This window comes from Betta splendens, chromosome 17 (assembly GCF_900634795.4).
Source record: "Betta splendens chromosome 17, fBetSpl5.4, whole genome shotgun sequence".
Classification (NCBI taxonomy): Eukaryota; Metazoa; Chordata; class Actinopteri; order Anabantiformes; family Osphronemidae; genus Betta; species Betta splendens.
This window is the reverse complement of record NC_040897.2, coordinates 7918450-7939292: the sequence shown is the minus strand read 5'-3', so window position 1 is coordinate 7939292 and position 20843 is coordinate 7918450. Positions and strand designations below refer to the sequence as shown.

Below are 20843 nucleotides of genomic sequence, written 5' to 3'. Positions count from 1 at the left end.
AATAGGTGGCGTGTAAGAAGAGCTGGGGTGCTTGGCAGCGTGATCACAGTCAGGAGACCGGCCTGCAGCTGGTGGAAACTTGGAGTGTGAGTTGACCTCTTCCCCCTTCACACAAACAAAGGGAGCGGTGCCATTTGAACCCACATCCCCCTCACGACACACATAGTAATGTGAGATTTTCACTTTACCTGGAAAATGTTAATGAAATAGACCAATTATATGTAAGTGTAGATTTTTATCTACACAATAAGGTCACTACAGGCTACACACTGGAATATTGTACAACCCAACTACTTGCTAAAGGAAAAGAGCACACAAACAACCTGATAGAATAAATTAATATTACTATGCGTCATCCAAAAACATCTATTGCTTCCAATCTGGCATCCAGAGTCCACCACATGTGTTGGTGAGCGTCTCTCGCAGCTGCATGAACAGCAGGTCCTGCAGCTGGTCCCAGGTCAGCCACAGCCTTTCCACCAGGCTGTACTGGCAGTAGCCCATAGCCAAGCCCAGGCCAACGTCTGTCACGTAGCTTCTGGCGAGGAGCAGCTGCGAGAGGCTCACCAGAGCGGCCCATCCCAGCACCAGGACCCGCATGGGGGCCGTGTCCACCAGCCGGGCCAGCAGGAAGCGGGCGCACAGGGCGGCCCGCGTGGCGTGGCCCGAGGGGAAGGAGAACCGCTCCAGGAAGAAGGCGGAGAGGAGGTCGGAGCGGGTCTGGACTGGGCCGCGGCGTCTGACCAGGGCCTTTACAACTCTGACCAAGATCAGATCCATCAACAGGGCTGTGAGAGGGGAGAGAGAGAGAGAGAGAGAGAGGTTTCAGTTTTCTTATTTCACTTATTCACATTTCCCTCTGTAACTTAAAATCTCTATAGAAGCTTATTTCTTGACAACTACACATGGTGAAGCCTGTAATGTTTGTTCGTGACATAAACGTTTTGTAAGGAGCCGTCCGTGTAAATAACCGACATTAAGTAAAGGAACTGTGGGCAATGCATCGCCCAGCAACTTCGACAGCACGGGGGCGATTGGCTGGTTGCACCAAGCGTGCAGCTCTAGTTAACCACACGCCTTAAACCAAAGCGGGTATCAGAAAATCCGAAACCAACAGATGTGAGCGACCTACACGCAATAAGGAACCGCGCGTGCCTGCAGCTTACGGCGAACCCGAAGACAACGCTGTTTTCAAGTCAGCGAAGCCGCTGGCGAACGCCGAAGACCCCAATAACGATGGCACGGCTGTGCGTAATTACGCACCGGGTTGGACGTGAAACTGAACGCAGTGCAAGCGAAGCAAGCAAAACGGAAAACGGGTTGTCATAGTTATTTATAAAGTGTTGTTATATACAGGACTGATGCACATGAGTCAACTTGAATGTTAGAAATCAGGTCTAAATTGATTCAAATCACGCGTAAATCCGTGGAGTGGCTCCGCTCGGAACTCGGGTCACGTTCTCTTACCCAGGGCGACATTCAGCATGAGCTCCTGCTCGGCTGCCGTCTCTGCGCGCAGCAGCCCGTACACGGCGCCGCTCAGCCCCGGGACGACGTGGCCCGACAGCTCCACGAGGCGCACCAGGGGCCGCAGGCTGCCCCACGCGGACTTCTCGCAGGCGCACACCCTGAGCTGCTTGGACAGCCACAGGTCTATCGCCAGCAGGAACCTGAGCGTGATGGAGACCATCGGCTGACTCAGACTGACGGAGACGCCCTCGCTTTGCGCGCCCGAGGGGCAGTGGGAGCAGCCGGAGCTCCGGCGGCCGACGTGGCACTCGGACGGGGCTCGGTTTGGAGCCGCCAGCCCGCGGCCGCTGTTTCGTCTTGACCCCGACGGAGACATTGTCGTTTGACGAAACGTCCTTGGTGATCAATCCGCCCTTCTCTATGGACCACCCATGGTCAACGCGATAATCCTTCTGCAGACGCGAAACCGCCTGCGGAGGTGCAGCACCGAGGTTAAAATGTCAACTGGGCGAGCTATGGTCACGTGGTTACATTTCTCCCCCAATTAAAAATTAAAATAATTTAATTAAATTCTGTGTAGTACTCTGTGAAGTACTATGACGCACGGTGATCTATTAAATAGGGGGAAGAGTTTTCAAATACAAGTTTTGGAAAAGTCTATCCTACATTTTGCGCCATTACGACAGTAGCTCGACTTTTGCTCCAGACCGCAGGTGAACTACGGACGTCCGCGCGCATCCGTAGAAGCGAGTTACTGTGAACCGGAGCGAGAGGACACGCTTCGTCACTCCGAGTGGCCTGCGCTGATCTGTCCCACATTGCTGACAGCGAACGCGCGTCTCACACGCGCCTGCTTCCGCTTGCCTTATCTTCATTTCTCATTTCATGTCGCCGGAGCTGCCGCGGAGCAGACGCGCGCCGTGAATATGCCGGGGCTGCTGCTCGGAGACGTGTTTCCCGACTTTGATGCGGAGACCACCGTCGGCAGAATCAAGCTCCACGAGTTCCTCGGCGATTCGTGAGTACGCAGCTGGACTGTGGCCTTTCTTGGGGTGTTCATCGTTGGATATGGATGAAAAAACAAGACTTCAGCTTGCGTCTAGTTCCTGTAAATGCTGCGACTTCTGCTTTATACCGATGCCAGTGATAAATAGCATCGAGAGCTATTCACTTACAATGAAGGTGCATCTACTGTCATTTATCCTGTTTCTGATTCATATTCTTAATTTAGGGCAGAGGTCAAAGCTAAAACCTCTTTAAGCTCGTGGTGCGCAGGCTGCTGACATGTAGACACCTTTGTCATAATTTTGGTGACATTTGAACGACATAAGCCAGTTCGGAACCGGTGACCTCGTTCACCATCCTTCCTATTGTGTAAACTCACAATAAACAACCACAGTGTGAACGGTGAACGGAAATTGAGCCACGATTGTGAAACCTCGGCAAGTTTTATCACAGGGAACTGTACGTGACTGACACACACACACACACCTTGCCGAGCCTCACTACTGTCTTCGCTCCAGATGGGGGATCCTGTTCTCCCACCCCAGAGACTACACCCCCGTGTGCACCACGGAGCTGGGACGAGTTGCCCGACTGTGCGGCGAGTTCAGCAGGCGCAACGTGAAAGTGATCGCGCTGTCCATCGACTCAGTGGAGGATCATCGCGGCTGGACCGTGGTATGACACAGAGCAGGCTGACGGGCTGTGGGGGGCTGTGACCTGCACTAACCGAGCTCCTGTGTGTGTGACCTGAGCAGGACATCCTGGCGTATAACGGTTGCGACCCCGCCTGCCGCTCGCTGCCCTACCCCATCATAGCGGACAGGCAGCGGGAGCTGGCGGTGGCTCTGGGCATGCTGGACCCAGACGAGAAGGACAAAGAGGGCCTGCCGCTCACCGCCCGCTGTGTAAGGACTTCAGCTCAACCTGTGTCCCGTGCAACTGCGTCCGCGTGACCCCTCTCTCTGGTTCTGGCGAAGGTGTTCATCATCGGGCCGGACAAAAGGCTGAAACTGTCCCTGCTGTACCCCGCCACCACCGGGCGCAACTTTGACGAGATCCTGCGAGTGGTGGACTCCCTTCAGCTGACAGCGGGACGAAGCGTGGCCACGCCTGCAGACTGGAGGGTACAGTAGGGGAGGGGGGGGGTCTCCGCTGATAAAACGATCCAAGAACTGACCCGCTTCCTTTGCGTGGGTCTTCCTCCAGCCTGGAGACTGCGTGATGGTTCCTCCCAGCATGACTGAGGAGGAGGCTGCCTCCTTGTTCCCATGGGGCGTCTACAGCAAAGACCTGCCCTCCGGCAGGAAGTACCTGCGCTACACGCCACAGCCGTCAGAGGAAGACTGCCCTCAGGGGCTCAACATGGAAAAAGAAGGAGAAAACCCTGTCTAGTACTTGAATACTAGACAGGAAGTGGTTTACGCACAGGGCATCACTCCTAAGCAGAAATTGTATAGTAAATGTTTTATAAGATGCAGGATTGTGTTCTACCAGAATAAACTATAACACTTAGTTTAGTTTCTGCTCTATAAACATACAATAAAAGCCCAGTGGTTGCATTTGAGAGTCTGCACTAACACTGGACACCACTAAGACTGAGCCGTTTCTTGGTTTCGCCCTCGTCCTGAGCAGGTTCTGTTTGACGCCGGCTGTCAGCTCAGCCCAGCCGTGCAGGATTTGGTGTTCCCTTCTCTGCGGGTCGACACCAGCACCGGGAAGCTTATCGACTCCCGATCCCGGGGCCCGGTGGCGACAGGTTTCGGGAGGAAACAGGAAGGGGAAGGGAGCAAGGACGAGATGGTTTTAAAAAAAGGGGGTGTGAACTAGAGGGACTTGAGGTGAAGGACACGAAACGACCTACATGTCGCTGAATGTCAAACCCTTTAAATCATTTGCTCCTGTGTCCTCTGGTAAACAGTGACAGAGCTCTGTGCCTGGTCCTCAGAGGCAGAACCGCTGCCAGGTGGTTAGTGCTGCTGGTCACAGACTCAGAGACATCCAATCCCAGAAAGCTATTTTTATCTACTGGTACATCGTGGATTTAAACAATATCAGCCAGTTTAAAACATTCTTGTTTCCGGTGTGGTGAGCGTCATCTGGGGCTCATGATGGCCTGGTACTCCCTCTGGTGGGCGAAAAGTCGCAGGAACACTTTGTACTTTCTCTCATAGAAGCTAAAAAAAAACAGTCAAATGTTAAAAAAATGTTACAAAAACCAGATACACAATGATTTAAACTTTATAATAAAACAGATTGTTATTAGGTAGAAAACATATAAAAAAGTAGAAAAAATATATAAAAATGCCTTAATTTAAGTTATTAAATAGATCTTTTTGCCAACAACTGCTGATTTATTGCATTTATCTTCATGCAGCATCTTCATGTCTCACCTCTGGAGTTCATGATCGGGCTGAACGACTTTCCCCACTTTAGCCATTTTCCCCATGGCTTCCTAAAAGAACGATGATTCAGTAAATCGTGTGACACGTGTTCAGGTTCAGAGCAGCCGTGACCCAGTTATGGTGCGAGCACAGGCCGACTGCAGCGGCTGCGCTGGGACGACTTCATGACTAATGCAGGGCCAGACCTGCGCTCTAATGTCTAAACCTACAAAATCCGGCTACTTGACTGCGAGCGCAGCTCAGGGGATCAGACCGAACAACTGGCTGCTGCCGTTTGGGCTGAAAATGGGTTGACAGGTGCAGCGTAATCCAAACAATATCATCTTATTTTTAGAATTTCTGGCTTAAAGGCTTCCCATTCTCTTCCTATGCTACTGAGACACTAGGCGGAGCTGATAAAAGGCCTTCTGGTGCGAGTTTCAGTTTCAGCCAGCAGATGGAGGCAGCGAGTCAGTGACGGCTTAAGCCTTTTGGTTGGGCGTCTAATAGTTTGCTTTTTATTGGGACAGAAAACAACAGACCAGAATAAACACCTTTTTAACCAGCGCCCCATCGCTTTTACTCTTGAAGTTCGGTGGCTCGTCATAAAAGCCCATTTAAACAGCGTCACGTCTTGCTTGGCTCCAAAGCCAGCTTTAAAAAAGAACCAAACACAACAAAAGACGGATGATGTCATCTGGGTTTTGCACTCGGACTGGGATTTAAATATTTTAAGAGAACATCCATGCTACAAAGTGGAGCTCTAGCCACTCATGAGAGAAGCTGTGCAGCTGCAGTAAAAAAGGCTCTGGAACCTGATTCTAAGTAGAGATGTTATCATTTAGGAGACAATATATTAACCTAAGAATAAAAATAAACATATGTGTATTTCACTCTCTGGTTATTGAAGGATAAACACATAAGACAGTCTGGTCACCAACACAGTGACCAGTCCAACCATGGGAATATTTTCAAAACTACGTGGAATGTTGTCATCAAATAAATCTATTCTTTTGTCACTGCTGTGAATTTCAGGCTCAGTGCATGTGTGTCATTGTACCTGTATCGAGCTGTAGTCTTGTGATGCACATGCGCCCAGGACTGCTGCTCCTAGTATCACAGCCTCCATCTGGTCTGGCAACACTACAGGCAATCCTGAAAGTGGAGATATTGGACGAGTGGAGCTTTAGCTAAAGTTAGTTCTAACTGAAGTGTTCGTAGACCTTATGTAGAGAGGGAATTGTTTTGGAACTGTCTAAGTGTGACTGTCATGTTTAAGCAGGGACCGGTTCATTTCATCTGCCATATAACATATATGTGTATATATGTATAACATTTTAAACCTGTTGCGTTCGCATGGATCTGTACAAAAAGGGGGTTTTTGCTCAAGCCTCCACACAGGAAGAGGGTTCTGATGTCATGTCCTGCTTCCCTCATGGCCTCCAGAACATGCAGCGTACCCAGCTAAAACCAAAGGTAACAACGGAAACTATGTTAACCATAGACCAACATAACCTTCATAGGCACCTACATGTAACAGGATGTCAGAGCCGGCCAGAGAGTGCAAAGAACACATGAAAGAGACTCACAGCGAGGCCTTGTATTGTCGCTAAGTAGAGCAGCGCCAGGTCATCCAAAGTTTGAGAGAGTGACAGTCCGATCACCTGCAGAGTCATAAATCAGCCAACATCAGGCACTCTAACATATGATTATATAATAACACGCAGAAGAGGCGTGTATGCATCAGAAAATGATTAGTGAACACAAAGATGCCACTAAGCGTTCATCATTTAGATGAAACAGTCACCAGCCTTTAGCTTCCTGGTGGTGGTGGTGGATCATGACGGTTCATCCTCCTCACCATGCCCTTTAACGTGGGATCAGCCAGGGGCGATCTGTTCCCATGGAAGTCCGGCCACACGTGAAGGCCGGACGCCAGCAGGTCGACGGCAGGGCAGGAGTCGGCCAAGGTCCTCAGGTGGCTGTTCAGGTAGCTGTAGACGTTCCCGCCTGTAAAAGCACAGCTGGGAAAACGAAAAGGACGAGAAACATTAAGAATCTTGAAAAACGTTCAAGTGAAAATCAAACCTCAGGTCAGATCTCACCTTCTAGTCTTAATAGTTTTACATATGCATACATTAATTATGTTGATGAGTTATTGCTTAGAACAAACACAACCCTAGTGTGTTTGAGGTCATCCACTGACCTTCGCCGTGCCTGCTCCTGCAGCTGGGCGTAGGCGGCGTGGCCCTTCACCATGTGCTCAATCTGAAGGAGATGAATCATAATCGCATATGGATTCATTTCTTTATCTAGCGCTCTACCAGGATCTCGGTGACCCGAAAAAAGCCACCTATGTTTAAGTTCTCCTCGCGGCCGAGGTTCGACTGACCAGTCTCCCCGTAGCGCTCTGTCCTCCCTCGTTGAGCCACATGTCAGGCACCATGGCAGACAGGCAGGGACCCCACACTCCTGGCACAAACAGAGGCTGCTCGCTGATCTGAGGCACGCAACAGTGGAGACGTTAGCGTTGGACCAACAGACTGTTCAGACTTGACAAGTTCACTGTCTACACGTGAACATGAAGGAGTGGAAACATTAGCAGCTTACTGGTCATAGCATTACAGTAAATACCATTCATCACACTACCTTTATTAGATTGTGAACTTGCATATCAGGGTTAGTCAAGCTTCACACACGTTAAAAATAGTTTGCAATACAACAGATTGTCACTCTATGATTAACTATAGGCGGCGCTTTATTAGTCATGTAGTGATATTATCAGAGTAAGTAGAAAGAAAGGCAGCGTGGGTGTTTATATGCATCAATTTTTGCTTAATATAACATCGCAAGAACAATGAATAACAGGAAATGCTGTTGTTAATTTTAAAGTTTGCTCAGCTGCTAAAATGTGGCTTTAAATCACTTACCGCCATGTGACAGGTTGACGTCCCGCAGATCATGGCCATACGTGCGGTAAAGGGCTGGTCCTCACAAGGCAAGTGAAAGCCTTTCACATCAGCACCGATCACGCCTGCAACAAGCACAGTCACTACTGTCATTTCATGGTAAACACATTCTGGGTCCATCATCACCATCAGAAGACTGTGTACTGTTATGAAACACTTTTCATTATTTAATGGAAGTGACAAAGCTTTTGTTAGAACCTTATAGAGAACACATCCCAGTGGTTTGTAGATCACAATCTTTCTGCAGTGGAACTAACTGCTAGAATAGTGTTTATCAAGCTGGTTTGAGTTTACGGTGGAACACTCATTTATGTGCAGTGGCCGCAGGGGTGTGTGTGTGTGTGTGTGTATATCACTGTGACATGTACAACGACTAAAGAAATTGCAGAGAGCCTTCACCTCTGGCTGACACAACAATGTGAGACTGGCAGAGGTCACAGCCAGAGGTCAGGGGTCAGAGTTCACCTGTAGTTTATTGTGAAATAAAATCCTAACCAGATGGTAAGAGAGGTCTAGATTCCTGACTCTACCACTGCTCTACAGAAGCCAGCAAAGAGGTCACAGATACTACAAACTGTCAAGGATTTACCTCCTTAGTTTCTGTGGAGCACTCGAACACACACAAACACATAAATTATGTGTATGCCGTGGATTGGATGCTGTAAAGCTATAAACCCAGCTTGTGTGTCTGCAGACATAATTGTTAATGACAAGAATAGACCTTGTGTGTATATCTGATGTTGTGATTGCCTGTGACACTGTACCCAAGCCTCCAGCATGAGCATCTATAAGTGAAGCCCCCACAGCAGTTCCTGGGTTCAAACCCAGATCTGCTGCTGCCTCCTGGGTGAGCCCGTCTCCCAGGGGGGTGCCTGGGGGACACGTGACGCTGCCTGCATGACAGAGAACAACAAAGCTTCAACACTTTAGACTCTGGGCCTGAATTAGACGATAGCTGTTAATGTGTAAATTGTGCTCTCTGACCTATTTTGGAAAAGTTGTTTTCCAGGAGGTCCTCCAGCCCAATGCTAGTCCAGAAACTGGGGTCCCATCCTTCAGGAGGGCAATATGTCCACTTACACACCAGAGTGCATAAAGACCTATGAGACAATCCAGCTTTAAAATATACTTCACATATTTGAATACATATTTAAATTTAAAATGTTTAACTGTCAATGAAATGTGTTTCTTTCATCAGGACAACACAGAAGCCTAATGACAATCACCTTTACAACACTGAGCTTTTCTTATCTCACATTTTGATATTCTGTGACAGGCATATTACACAACCACTATAAATGAATAAATGACACAAGGTTACATAATCTACCACAATTATGCTAAAAGCAAAGCTCACCTTGTCAAACACCCTGTTGCTTTCCAAGAAAGAAAGTCAGGCAGGTCAAAAAAGTGCGCGGCTTTGCTCCAGCAGCTCCCTTTTAGATTCTGTGCATGGGTGAGAAGGAAGTGTGCTAATAAAACCTCTGATTAGTAATAACAACATGGGCTGACTGGTCGGAGGTGAACCATGAAGCTCTTTTCCAGAGCATGTATGAGGAATTTGTTTCAAGTAAAAAAAAGGTGAGGCTAAAACAACACCTGGCACATGCTGACCTCCCAGTACACACTCATCAGCGGATGGGTGGTGACCCTGCTCACCTCTCACCTCTTTGAGCCAGAGCAGCTTAGGAGGCTGCATCTCTGGTGACATGACTCCTCCCACCCTGCTCAGAACCTTGTGGCCAGCGTTGGTTATGCGAGCGGCCTGTTCTGCAGCTCGATGGTCCATCCACATCACCACGTTCCTCTGTCTGTCACCTGGAGAAGTGAAGTAATCATCATGAAGTAATAAAGAATCAGCTGATTTAGCAAAAATGATGAACCACAGAGATTATACTAATATTTAATAAAACAACACCAGGTTCGGACTGTGACTGTGCTGTGGATAACTCTGACCTCTGACCTTAATGTGAAAGAGAAAACTTACCATCCAGTATTGAGAAACCATCATGGTACCACCAGTAAAAGTACTCAAGGGATTCTACAATTCCTCAGTCCTAATATGCACTAGGTGGATGCAAACAGTCCTTTCCATTGTCAGGTAATTCACTTACCATCCTGACTGACTGGAACAGGCTGGAAGTTCTGGTCCAACACCACTAAAGAGCAGGTGGCATCAAAGCCAATCCCTCGAACCTCATCTTTCTTCACATCTTGTATAACTTTCTGAAAAAGATACAGAGTGGTCGGATCAACCTCCAAAATCACAACAATTGTCCATATTGGACTATTAATGAAATCTTGTAATGAGATGACGATAATAATAAAAACACACAATAGAAATAGCTAATAGATACATGTATAATAGATACAATTAATTGGTAAAGTTGAACAGTTATTCATACAAACAAAAGTTCAAGGTAAACTACAGCTCCAGCCTCCACTTCTATTCATAACCCCCACTGCTGTACCTGTACAACTGTGCAACATTTCTCCCAGATCTCAGTGGAGGACTGGACATAGTGGTCAGACTGGGGCTCCCAGATGCTGATGGGCTCCTCGGCCGTGCTCCTCAGCAGACCCTCCCTGGTCACCAGCGCAGCCCGCACGCTGGCCGTGCCAACATCCACCCCCACGTAATAGAGCTGAGCCATGAGGAGAGCTGGATGTAGAGGGGAGCAGGAGAGACCCGGGGGCTGATTGTTAGTCACGGTCAGTGTCAACAGGCGACCTGCTGGTTCAAAACAGATTTTAAAAAATCCGCGTGGGGGATCGTTTAGTGCACTTGTGTGTTTGTTTTATTTGTGTTTCTTCGCGAGTAGTTGAATCACACGCTGGAGTTGTTCACGTGACAATGTGGACACTCCAGCAAAGACGATGATCTGCTAACGATCCACACAGAACAACGTGTATTTCAATAAACATAGTTATTACTAAATGCAGATGGCTGCTGTGCATTACTAGAACCGAACTTACCCGCTGTTCAGATTTTAGTCCAGATTTTGCAGAGCGTACTTTGAGCCGCAGACTGAGGGTGGGACGGGAAGCAAGAGCGGCCAAAAAAGGCAAAGTCGCGTCCCCGTGCTGTGCCTGTACAAAGTCTAATGGTCCTAAACGAAACAACTCAGTGGAAAGAATGCGTTGTTGTTTATTCTTGCACTGGATATATTTGTGGGGTTATAATATCAAAAATATATATTCTAGCATGTGTTGTTACTCATATGATAATTAATGACTGGAATATGTCTTTCATCACTGGAGTAAGATGCCTAAAAACATTATTATTCAACCAAGGACTGTCACATACCTGTGCTGTGACATAGTAAAATGATGTGAAAATGATTAAAGGGTATTTTACATCTTAACACTAATTATAAGATTCCATCATATACTGTAAGAAACCCTGGTGTTGACTTGGGCATGTTAAACTTTCTACCCCTCGTCCCATCACACTGTTGTGTTGTGTTTCAGAGAAGACAAACAGCTGTCTAAAGGAAGCACCGCTGGCTGTGATCAGCGTGTTTGGCCCAGAAATGATCAGCGGAGATAGAGTTCAGACAAAAACTCAAACAGCAGGACAGGAAGAAACAGATGGTCTTCAACAAACAGTGGAAGGGCAGTGTTTGAAATCTCATCCGTCTCTCTCACCGCACTGTGTGTCTCAGTGTGTGTATCCCTCTGGACTAGGCCTTAAGGCAATCAAAACTCTTACCCTGTTGATACATCAACACATAAATATACAGTGTTTCTTCGTATTTTGCTCTCCATATGGGTGTTTCCATGGAACTTGGACTGTCCCACTTCTGCACAACAAAAGCAGGCCCACTGGGAGGCAGGCAGCACCAGCTCCTGATTAGAAAACTGCATGCAGTGGAAACAGCTGGGCGGCGCGGGGAGGAGGAAAGTGCTGTTATCTGAAGGCGACCTGGTCGGGCCAGCAGTGTGGAAAAGCTGACAGGGAAACAGGAAGCACGACCGGGACGCAGCAGTAGTTTGATAGAAAAATACTCTGCGGTGGGTCCTAACACAGGTGTGGGAGACACACAGAGTCAAGTGATAGACTTAGTTATTGTTACACTAGAAGCTGGCTCTCCTGTGTTAGGAGGATGGAGGAAAGAAAGCTGAAGTTGGGTTTGCCTTCATTACTGCCATGCTTTCAAAGCATTCCAGTGCTGGGTTTCTTCTTCAGGGTGTCAAATACTTCCAAATGGGTGTTGCTCGACTGTGTTGTGAGGACAGCGTGTCATCTCAAGAGAGTTGACCTCAGGCAGCTCTGGTTCTCCGAGGCTGTCTGGAGCTGTTAACTTATTTATAGTTGGCTTGAGGAGAACATGTTGAATAATACAATGGCGGAGGCCAGACAGACCACACTGCAGCTGTGAGATGAATTCAGTCAGTGCAGATTCACATTTACATGTGAGGACTAGAAGCGTAGGCATATAATGAACATACATTGTGCTCTGAAGAGTAATTAATAAAGTCAGGACAGCAAGTTTATTATGATTAATTTAACATCATGACTGTAATGGTATTTTTTTTATCATGATACATTAGCTCAACTAACAACTGTATCAATGACCCAATTTAAATGCACCAGTGCAACACTTTTCCCTATATTTTAATTCTCACTAAACAGTGATTTTAAGATTCTATGGTGTAAAACTATACCATGAGCTGATTGGTTAATTACAAACTACCATACAGAGCAAAAGCTGCTCAGACAATGAACGAATGAATGGATGGATGGATGGATGGATGGATGGATGGATGGATGGATGGATGGATGGATGGATGGATGGATGGATGGATGGATGGATGGATGGATTGAACAATGCAAAAAAGGGGTTGTACAATATAATCAATAAATAAGGCAGAATTCTGCATTTAAGATACTATATGACATAATTGCTGTAAAATAACTTTACTTGCAAGTGTCCCACAGCTGACATTTGGCCTATGGAACCATTTATTTCATATTTTCATGATAAAATCCTACCTCCACTTTGAATTTGCTCTTGTTTGTTTAATCTGCATATATATATATATATATATATATATATGTGTGTGTGTGTGTGTGTGTGTGTGTGTGTGTGTGTGTGTGTGTGTGTGTGTGTGTGTGTGTGTATATATAGCTTACTAAAATATATATATTAAGTGATACACGTGTGAAATAAATGGGTCATTAAAATATTAATTGGCATTAAGGAGCTGCTCTCTGTAAAATTGGTAACTAATAATTGAGCGGGTAACTAAATATTCAAAAACACTACGTAATCCCAGAGTACATTGCTTCTCTGTCCGCATTACCTAATCCCATAAACCATCGCGCGGGGAGGCGGGGAAATAGCTAGTTGTCAGAGCAACTTGCATGTCATTAGATTTACCCCGCCCACTAAATCGCCTCCAGCCAATCAGATGCCGTAGAAATGACATCATTGTTATTTTCTGTGGAGCTGCAGCTTAGAGGTGGATAAAGTTCGTCTCCACGTTGGAAGTGATAGAAAGTATTATCCCTATTCAGACGGTGTTTGTAGTTTTGGGGACCGGAGCCTTCAACTCAGGACTTTTGAGGTGTAAAAACGGCGACTTTCGGCGGCGCGGCGACGACGTTTTATTTGTAACAGGAGCGGCTCACGAGAGAAAAGTTTTGTCTGGACACAAAGTTGTCAAGTGAGTTAAACTTCAACAATAGACTGCCTCTGTCACAAGACAGTTGAGAGAGGGAGTCGCTGGATTTATGTAAACAGACGAGTTTGGACTTTTAAAAAAAGGAGAGACGGCCATACAAACTTTATGTCCAGAAATATGGAAGCGACTTTCTACGACGAAGCCGTGAATGGCTCCAACTCGCAGCGTGACGGGGCGGCCATATGCGGATTCAACCCCAAAACCCTCAAACAAACCATGACCCTAAATCTAAACGACCCGAAAACCTTCAAACCGCATCTGGGCGCCAAGGCCCTGGACATCCTCACGTCTCCCGACGTCGGGTTACTGAAGCTGGCCTCGCCTGAACTGGAGAGGCTGATCATCCAGTCCTGCACGGGACTGACGACTCCCACCCCGACCCAGTTCATCTGTCCCAAGAACATTACCGACGAGCAGGAGGGCTTCGCCGAGGGCTTTGTGAGGGCTCTGGCGGAGCTCCACTACCAGCAGCAGATACCACCCGTCCACCCCGACGCGCACACCGGCGCGACGAACGGCATGGCCCCGGGCTCCGCCGCGTCCGAGAGCGGCGGGATCCCGTACAGCTGCACGGTGTCCACGGATCCTCCGGAGTACACAAACCTGGGCAGCTTCAGCCGATCCGCGGGTTCCACCGCTGCACCTGCCGGCGAGAGGCACCCATCTGCAAGTTACCCAGGCCCCCCGCAGCCGTCCCACAACCACATGGACCACCAGCTGGCGGCAGCGCGCCACTCGCGCCTGCACCCGCTCAAGGAGGAGCCGCAGACGGTGCCCGAGATGTCCGGCGATACCCCGCCGCTGTCCCCCATCGACATGGAGAGCCAGGAGCGCATCAAAGCGGAGAGGAAGCGCATGAGGAACCGTGTGGCCGCGTCCAAATGCCGGAAAAGGAAGCTGGAGAGGATCTCCCGGCTCGAGGAGAGGGTCAAAAACCTGAAGAGCCAGAACACGGAGTTGGTTTCCTCCGCTAACGTCCTGCGGGACGAGCTGGCTTTGCTCAAGCAAAAGGTCATGGACCACGTTAACAGCGGCTGCCAGCTCATTTTGACGCAGCAGCTCCAAGCTTACTAGACTGCGGGGGGGAGGAGGAAGAACCATGGGACATTTCTTGGGGACCAAATGCAGCTTAAAGTGGCATGTTCAGCCTTGTAGGGCCTTGAGTACGTTTTCGTGTTTCCCCACCAAATAAACTGCTCAGGCTGATGATGACTGACAAGATAATTGTATGATGTATTAGAGCAGAGGCCACCAAACCTATGCAGCTCAGAGGGAACATTTGCTCTAATTACCCCCTGGTGTAACTTGTTACACTTGCTTTCTGGCAATTTTGTCTTTTTTTTAATTTACATCATGCAAAACCTTAATGTGTATTCAGCTAAGGCACGGTAATAGGGAAAGGGTCTTTACCTTTGTCATGAGGTCAATTGTTTATGACCCACGGTCTTCCATCCTGACAGGACTGTCAGAGCTTTTGTGGGATCAAGTTTCAAACACCGCAAAACAGACTTGCCAAGCAAATTTTCTTCTATCAGGTAAAAAGACTCGAGTTAAGCACTGACCCACCAGCAACTACATGTACAGATTAACACTAACAGGAAAAGTTTCACACCTTTATAGGACTCTTATAGGTGTGTATGTGTGTGTTGCGTTTACTGACAAAACCTGCCTTACTTTTTAATGCTTATGTTCATACAACATTGTGATATAGGCAAAACTAATGTTGTACCTACATTAACACTTTGTAATAACGTTTGTACGCTGTATTTTGAGCACTTGAACTGTAAATATGAAATAAAATGTTAGACACCATAAACGTGAGTACTTGGTATATACTTGGGGTAAAATAAAAACCAGTAGCAGGGTCTTAATACAAACAATCAATTGAATAGAGTCATTTGTTGTCGAAGGATCTGGGGCAGACGGGATACTGAGTCACCAGGCAGTGAGAGGAGCTTGTAATGCTTAGTGAACCTATGCGACCTCCCATTGGGCAGCGAGGTGTCGGAAGTGAGCTGGAGGCAACCAAATAAGGCAAGAGGTCCTGACTGCGCAGTGAGACGGCCGCGTGTGTGAATCACCGTCCTCCCACTACAGCTGGTGACTCCTTGAAGAAATCTATCAAGCAAAGGCAGATCTGTTTACAGTCTGTGGGAATGTGCAGGAGCACAGGGGGAACTGCAAGAGATGCATTTAAAAAAAATATTTATTTTCTGAATTGCTAGTATAAATTACAAACAAGACTTATGTAGAAAAAAAATATATAAATTTATACACTTTTCAACCTGAACTAGATCCTGCACACAAACATAGACTATAGCTATTCAAGTCCTCTGAGACTCCAGCAAACAATGTTAGGAACAAAAGTGACACATTTTAAATGGTGGGAATTGCAGCTGTCAGACTTTAAAAGCTCTACATACGGTAAACCCACACAGGGATTCTCATCCTTGAACGCTTTTCAAAATATATGCAACTCATCTATTGCACCTGGCTGAAGCCACTCCATGTCCCCTTTTCAAGGTGGTCTGTTTCATCTTGCTCCACTCATCCTTCACATGGGTGTAATCTCAAGCCTCATGAGGTTTTCATTTTGGACACTCTTCTGCATCCATTTTCATTTTATTCTTTGTGTTTGGTTCCCAATTCTATATACCAGGAACATGCAGTCCTGTGTCAGTGGTTTTCAGCTGACGAGCACACCCTCCTTCACAGCGAGACGCTGCCGGTGTACATGGTCCTGTTCAAGTTCTTCATGGCTGGGGTGCCAAAGTCGTGACAAAATGCGCTCCATGTTTAGGGCATACATAGTGTGAGAAGGCATTACCCCATGATGAACCTATATCAGATCAGTGTTTAAAAAAAATATACTAAATCATTTACACAAATATATTAAGCAGAAGTTCCATAGGTCAAAAACATTTTTCATGACCATGCGGGACGTCCAAGTTATTATATTACCTGTAAGGCTTCTAGGAGATCAAACATGCCAATTGGTGGTAGAGGTGCAGGTAGACTGTCAGCAGAACATGCCAGTAAGTGAACAGCTTGTTGCTCAGCATCATCAGGTGAGATTTGAGGTGGTGGGCCAGCAGGGAGAGAAGCACTTGGAGGGGGGCTAGAAGAAAGAAAATTTAATTGTCAGTAGAATAAAAAAACTATGGGACCTAATAGAGCCATCACTAATTGCAAAGAAATACTTATTGTTTGCACAAATTGCTTTATGTTCTATTAAACAAAATGAAGCACATCAGCCAGTAGAAGCTAATAATTACCATTCAGTAATGCTGTGATAAGCTGCAAGGCTGTTTTTCAGATAAGGCTGTGGTGTGACATCACTGCCAAAGGCATAGGGGAAATGACCGTCCCGTAACCGATATGCCTTTCTCCGTGTGATTACAGCAGTCAGGATATCTTTCAAGTGATGCTGAAATAAATAAAAGAGCAAGACTATCAAGCTTTACTCAATGCATTGTGTAAACACAGCTGTCACTCGTCCATAATAAGCAGAGACATGGGCATTTGTTATAGCCCCCTATGGTCTATACAGTACTGAAACATAAACTGAGTAGGACTGGAACAAGAAGTACTGACAATATCCAGTATAAATGTAATCAATTAAAGTTTTCAGCACACCTAAAACATACAGTCAAACCTGAAATTATTCACACCCCTGGCAATTCTAAATTAAGTTACTTTCATTCAACTGGCAAGGAGCCATCTTTATTTACAACTAAACAAAAAGTCTCATTTTATACATTATTCATCATTTCTCAATAATCAATAGAAAAACCTTTATTGACTACCACAGCAACCAAAAACTTCCTATAATTACTGACCAGCTTATTGAATATGTTCACTGGTATTTTTTATTTCATATTTAGTGATAAGCTCCTAAACTAAATAAAAGATAAGTAATCAGTAATCATTTTTTCCACAATGATGCCTCTTGTACATCGTCCTATTATCTTTTCACAAGAGCCTGTGTTATTTATGGTCGAAAAAACTTGCTGGATGAATAAAAGTAAATTAGTGACAAGAATTTGCCAGGGGTATGAATAATCTCGGGCTTGACTGTATGTTCTTGCCAACATATACCATGATCAACAAATCCCCCAACACAGACAGTCACGCATGTACAATCATCTGTTTCTACAAACCTCAACAGCAAAGACCATGGTGCTGACAGCATCTTCTGTGATGTTATCCAAGTCCATTTCAAATGCTGTTACCATCATGCGAGCCTCCAGTTGGCCCCTTGTGGGCAGTAGCAGAGTATGTGCACTTAGACGGACTTCCTCCTCTTCACCTCCGACTTCCCGGGGGCTGAATGACTGGGCACCACTCAGAGGGTTCTGAGGCTGGAAGCGATGCTGAAGAACACAAATAAGACATATAAACGTAAAAGTTATTTAATCTGCACCCATGCTGTTTCAGGCAGCCAAAGACTGACTGGACACCATTCCAAAGTATGAGGTAATCAACTTATTCTAATACTACTTACATCAAACTTCTGTCTTGAAGAGCATTTTTTCTTCCCTTTTGGTTTGCCAGGCTTTAAAACAGAACTACCTTGCCACTGTAGTGGACCTGCTCCATCTAGTGGACAGATAAATATAAGGTCAAAAACAACACATTCAAACTTATGTTTATTCATAAATTATTTTTAACGTAAATGTTAAATCTCTCTAAATGAATTGAAAAATATATTTGGCAAACAACACGAGAAACATTAAACCAGTGTATGAAATAAATAAATAATCCTACAGCAAGTCTAACCCTAAACTTAGCCTGCACAAAACTGCAGTTTCATATCAATAAAAGATCGTAAAACATACCACCTGGTGTGGAAACAATGATCTGGCAGCGCGTGAGAATGGCCAAAAGGAAATCATTGTGAACATGGACTGCAGAGGAAAAATCAGGGAAATCAATCATTATCAGAGAAGCATTATTTACACACAGCATCAATAGTAAAGATAATTTGGTTTCTTCATCCCACTAACCATTCTCCTGAGCCAAGAGACGACGAGCCTCAATGTCAAACTCCTCCTTGCTGATCTTCTGCTTGAACCATAGTTTTAGGTGTGCCCAGTAACTGGTGAAGTAAAAAGAGAGAAATTGTCAGTAATGATTACATTTCATAAGTGACTAGCTATCTGTTATAGGTAGATGGTGTGGCCTTCCCTGTGATTATTAGTTTTAATGAATAAAAATATTGTTTCCGATGTGTTTACCCCCAAGTTTAAATTCGTTTGCCTAAACCTTATATCAGAAACACATTGTAATGGATTCCAGTATGAGTCAGTCAACTATTTTCTCATCAATAAACAGATTTACCATCTTTCTTACAGATGCTGAGATATTATAACTGTCATGTCAAACCTGCTTTATTGGACTGTACTAGCAGAAGGGGTACTTGTCAGTGAGTGGAGGTAAGAGTATACATCATCAAACGTTAAGTGAAAACGTTAAACCTACTCTTTTAATCATGAACTTACAATTATGAATAGCGTTTAAAATGAATAGATATAGCGGAAGTGTGTAACATTATAAATACGGAAAAATCCCTCATTTATTAGCTATTGCTGATAAGCCGCAAAAATTAGCAGAAAGTAGCAAGATGCTATATGTAGAGTTGGCTAATAGCTAAATAAATGATATGTTAGCAGCAAACCATGAAATACAGTTTGAAACCATCGTCATGAAATAAACCATTTGTGCAAACACAATTGTACTCACTGCTTAACGTTATCACCAATTGCATCAGTTAAGTTTTTCTTCGCAATCTCAAGCTCGCTAGCATGAGCAGCCATGTTATTCGTGAACGCTGTAGTGACGTCATAATCCCTCGACAACAAGTTTTTTTATTTAAAATGTATTAGACATCTTACATAAACGTACAGAAAATCACGTAAACCCCCTGAACTACTTACACGACCAGCAGGAAAAGATCAAAAATCAATACAGTTATACATTTATTATTATTGTTATTATTTGCTTTTATATCTACTTTTAATATAATTTTAATATAATTGCTAATGTAGCTTTCTGTTTATAATATAATTCGCTTTATAGTTTTTCTCTCACTAATAAGTCACACTAAATAAAAAATACAAACAGCAACCTGTACAGATGATGCCAAACAAAATTGGACTAGAGGAGTAAATCTACGTTTTATTTTATTTATTTTATGGCAATTTGTTCACAAACAACCATACCTGGATGACTGATTTAGGTAATGAAGTATTGTAAGAAGAAATGCTTTCCCTGTCAAAAAACCTTCTTATCATGAATATTCTACAGCACCACCAGATGGCAATGTGAGTATGATTTATACTCAGTCTAGTCAACTCTCAATCACCACGAAGCATGAGTGCAATGAAGAATCAGACCAATGTGTTTGCATTTCTGTGTCATCTGTTTTGTAGCTAATTATTTGAGATTGAGCATGTGTAATTTTAGAAGATGACATGGTCTGTTACAGAACCATGGTCTCCCTGGAGCCTGAGTTGATTAAAACAAGTATTATAAATGTGGAAACCAATAAGTAGATGTAATGTAACCTTCTCCCCTTCTCCAGGAATGTGTGAATGTTTATTGGTAATAGTGATCTGCTAGTATTTTATTGCTCAGTAAAGTTAAGCTTGAGTTTTTTGGCCCCAAAGTTCTATATATACCAGTTTCACTGATGCCAGTAACGTCCTTCCATAGCATAGCCAAAAGAAGACTGTTTAAAAAACATGTAAAGCCTTTCTGTGATTCTTATGTGTTGTTCTTAGGCTCATATCTCTCTTGAGCACATTTAGGCTCTGAGGCCTTTTTGTTTTGCACTGTTTAAACTATAGTGTAAAAACAGTTGAGTAGCCGGGGCGATCGCTCCTCTGGCTCTGTCTCCCCGGGCGGCCGGGAAGCCTTGAACAGACCTTAGTGACTCATGCCATTCATCACAATAATTGGAAGAATCTGGCCAGAATACATACAGTTAACAGTTAACCATTAGTAGGTCCTTAAGTTCACTGACTAATGCTGAGTTCAGTGTTCTGGGATTATTCATCCTCACAAAGATCTATTTGATCCAGGTTTCAGTTTAGGAAAAACAAGCATTTCATGCGAACCACATGAACAATGAAAATCCTCAGATTTTCAGTGAGTAGCTAATGTATTAAACAGACTCAGTGTCTGTTAATAGGCGGAACATTTCACAAGGCTTAAATGTGCTGTTGTTTGTTATCTCTGGGTTGCAACTGGTGCTTAGATTGACTTGTTCCTGTACAAAAAAAAGCTTGTACAAATAAATGTCTCATTTTTGCAGTCTCAGCATTCGCTT

At 45.0% G+C, this 20843-nt stretch overlaps 5 protein-coding genes across 8 annotated transcripts; 2 read left to right on the top strand and 3 right to left on the bottom strand.

Annotated features, from left to right (window-relative positions):
* Positions 1–322: 322 nt before the first annotated feature.
* Positions 323–1846, bottom strand: LOC114844845 (polyisoprenoid diphosphate/phosphate phosphohydrolase PLPP6-like). The gene is made up of 2 exons (XM_029132495.2): positions 1468–1846; positions 323–788 (listed from the first exon to the last, which is right to left on the bottom strand). The coding sequence occupies exons 1-2, from the start codon at positions 1844–1846 to the stop codon at positions 367–369; spliced, it is 801 nt and encodes a 266-aa protein (XP_028988328.1). The 3' UTR covers positions 323–366.
* Positions 1847–2353: 507 nt separating this feature from the next.
* LOC114844846 (peroxiredoxin-6-like) lies at positions 2354–4068 on the top strand. Its single transcript, XM_029132496.3, has 5 exons — positions 2354–2488; positions 2994–3150; positions 3231–3380; positions 3453–3599; positions 3682–4068. Exons 1-5 carry the CDS (start codon positions 2397–2399, stop codon positions 3865–3867), a joined length of 732 nt encoding a protein of 243 aa, XP_028988329.1. The 5' UTR covers positions 2354–2396; the 3' UTR covers positions 3868–4068.
* Positions 4069–4477: 409 nt separating this feature from the next.
* Positions 4478–12829, bottom strand: fggy (FGGY carbohydrate kinase domain containing). 3 transcript variants are annotated; one of them, XM_029132491.3, is made up of 16 exons: positions 10802–12829; positions 10297–10556; positions 9940–10051; positions 9492–9643; positions 9183–9271; positions 8810–8925; positions 8590–8718; positions 7787–7890; positions 7249–7356; positions 7063–7124; positions 6718–6880; positions 6446–6520; positions 6200–6320; positions 5917–6011; positions 4866–4927; positions 4478–4649 (listed from the first exon to the last, which is right to left on the bottom strand). In XM_029132491.3, exons 2-16 carry the CDS (start codon positions 10477–10479, stop codon positions 4568–4570), a joined length of 1653 nt encoding a protein of 550 aa, XP_028988324.1. In that variant the 5' UTR covers positions 10480–10556; positions 10802–12829; the 3' UTR covers positions 4478–4567. The 3 variants fall into 3 exon arrangements, with proteins under 3 accessions (XP_028988324.1, XP_028988325.1, XP_028988326.1); XM_029132492.3 differs by having other exon boundaries at positions 10297–10487; XM_029132493.3 differs by lacking the exons at positions 8590–8718; positions 8810–8925; positions 9183–9271; ... (2 more) ...; positions 10297–10556; positions 10802–12829 and adding an exon at positions 8415–8572.
* Positions 12830–13137: 308 nt separating this feature from the next.
* LOC114844877 (transcription factor Jun-like) lies at positions 13138–15329 on the top strand. Its single transcript, XM_029132544.3, has one exon. It carries the CDS (start codon positions 13619–13621, stop codon positions 14585–14587), a length of 969 nt encoding a protein of 322 aa, XP_028988377.1. The 5' UTR covers positions 13138–13618; the 3' UTR covers positions 14588–15329.
* Positions 15330–15701: 372 nt separating this feature from the next.
* On the bottom strand, positions 15702–19360 carry tada1 (transcriptional adaptor 1). 2 transcript variants are annotated; one of them, XM_029132542.2, is made up of 8 exons: positions 19256–19360; positions 18520–18611; positions 18352–18420; positions 18018–18112; positions 17674–17886; positions 16789–16940; positions 16475–16631; positions 15702–16352 (listed from the first exon to the last, which is right to left on the bottom strand). In XM_029132542.2, the coding sequence occupies exons 1-8, from the start codon at positions 19327–19329 to the stop codon at positions 16200–16202; spliced, it is 1005 nt and encodes a 334-aa protein (XP_028988375.1). In that variant the 5' UTR covers positions 19330–19360; the 3' UTR covers positions 15702–16199. The 2 variants fall into 2 exon arrangements, with proteins under 2 accessions (XP_028988375.1, XP_028988376.1); XM_029132543.2 differs by having other exon boundaries at positions 18355–18420.
* Positions 19361–20843: the final 1483 nt, after the last annotated feature.

Coding starts and splice junctions, on each gene's coding strand:
- LOC114844846 (XM_029132496.3), top strand. CDS start 2,397: ATGCCGGGGCTGCTGCTCGGAGACGTGTTTCCCGACTTTGATGCGGAG. Junction 3,151..3,230: donor ATCATCGCGGCTGGACCGTG/GTATGACACAGA, acceptor TGACCTGAGCAG/GACATCCTGGCGTATAACGG. Junction 3,600..3,681: donor CCACGCCTGCAGACTGGAGG/GTACAGTAGGGG, acceptor GTCTTCCTCCAG/CCTGGAGACTGCGTGATGGT.
- tada1 (XM_029132542.2), bottom strand. CDS start 19,329: ATGGCTGCTCATGCTAGCGAGCTTGAGATTGCGAAGAAAAACTTAACT. Junction 18,421..18,519: donor TCTCTTGGCTCAGGAGAATG/GTTAGTGGGATG, acceptor TTTCCTCTGCAG/TCCATGTTCACAATGATTTC. Junction 18,113..18,351: donor CATTGTTTCCACACCAGGTG/GTATGTTTTACG, acceptor TCTGTCCACTAG/ATGGAGCAGGTCCACTACAG.
- LOC114844877 (XM_029132544.3), top strand. CDS start 13,619: ATGTCCAGAAATATGGAAGCGACTTTCTACGACGAAGCCGTGAATGGC.
- LOC114844845 (XM_029132495.2), bottom strand. CDS start 1,846: ATGTCTCCGTCGGGGTCAAGACGAAACAGCGGCCGCGGGCTGGCGGCT. Junction 789..1,467: donor CATGCTGAATGTCGCCCTGG/GTAAGAGAACGT, acceptor CCCCTCTCACAG/CCCTGTTGATGGATCTGATC.
- fggy (XM_029132491.3), bottom strand. CDS start 10,479: ATGGCTCAGCTCTATTACGTGGGGGTGGATGTTGGCACGGCCAGCGTG. Junction 9,644..9,939: donor TGTTCCAGTCAGTCAGGATG/GTAAGTGAATTA, acceptor TCACTTCTCCAG/GTGACAGACAGAGGAACGTG. Junction 6,321..6,445: donor CGACAATACAAGGCCTCGCT/GTGAGTCTCTTT, acceptor CTTTGGTTTTAG/CTGGGTACGCTGCATGTTCT.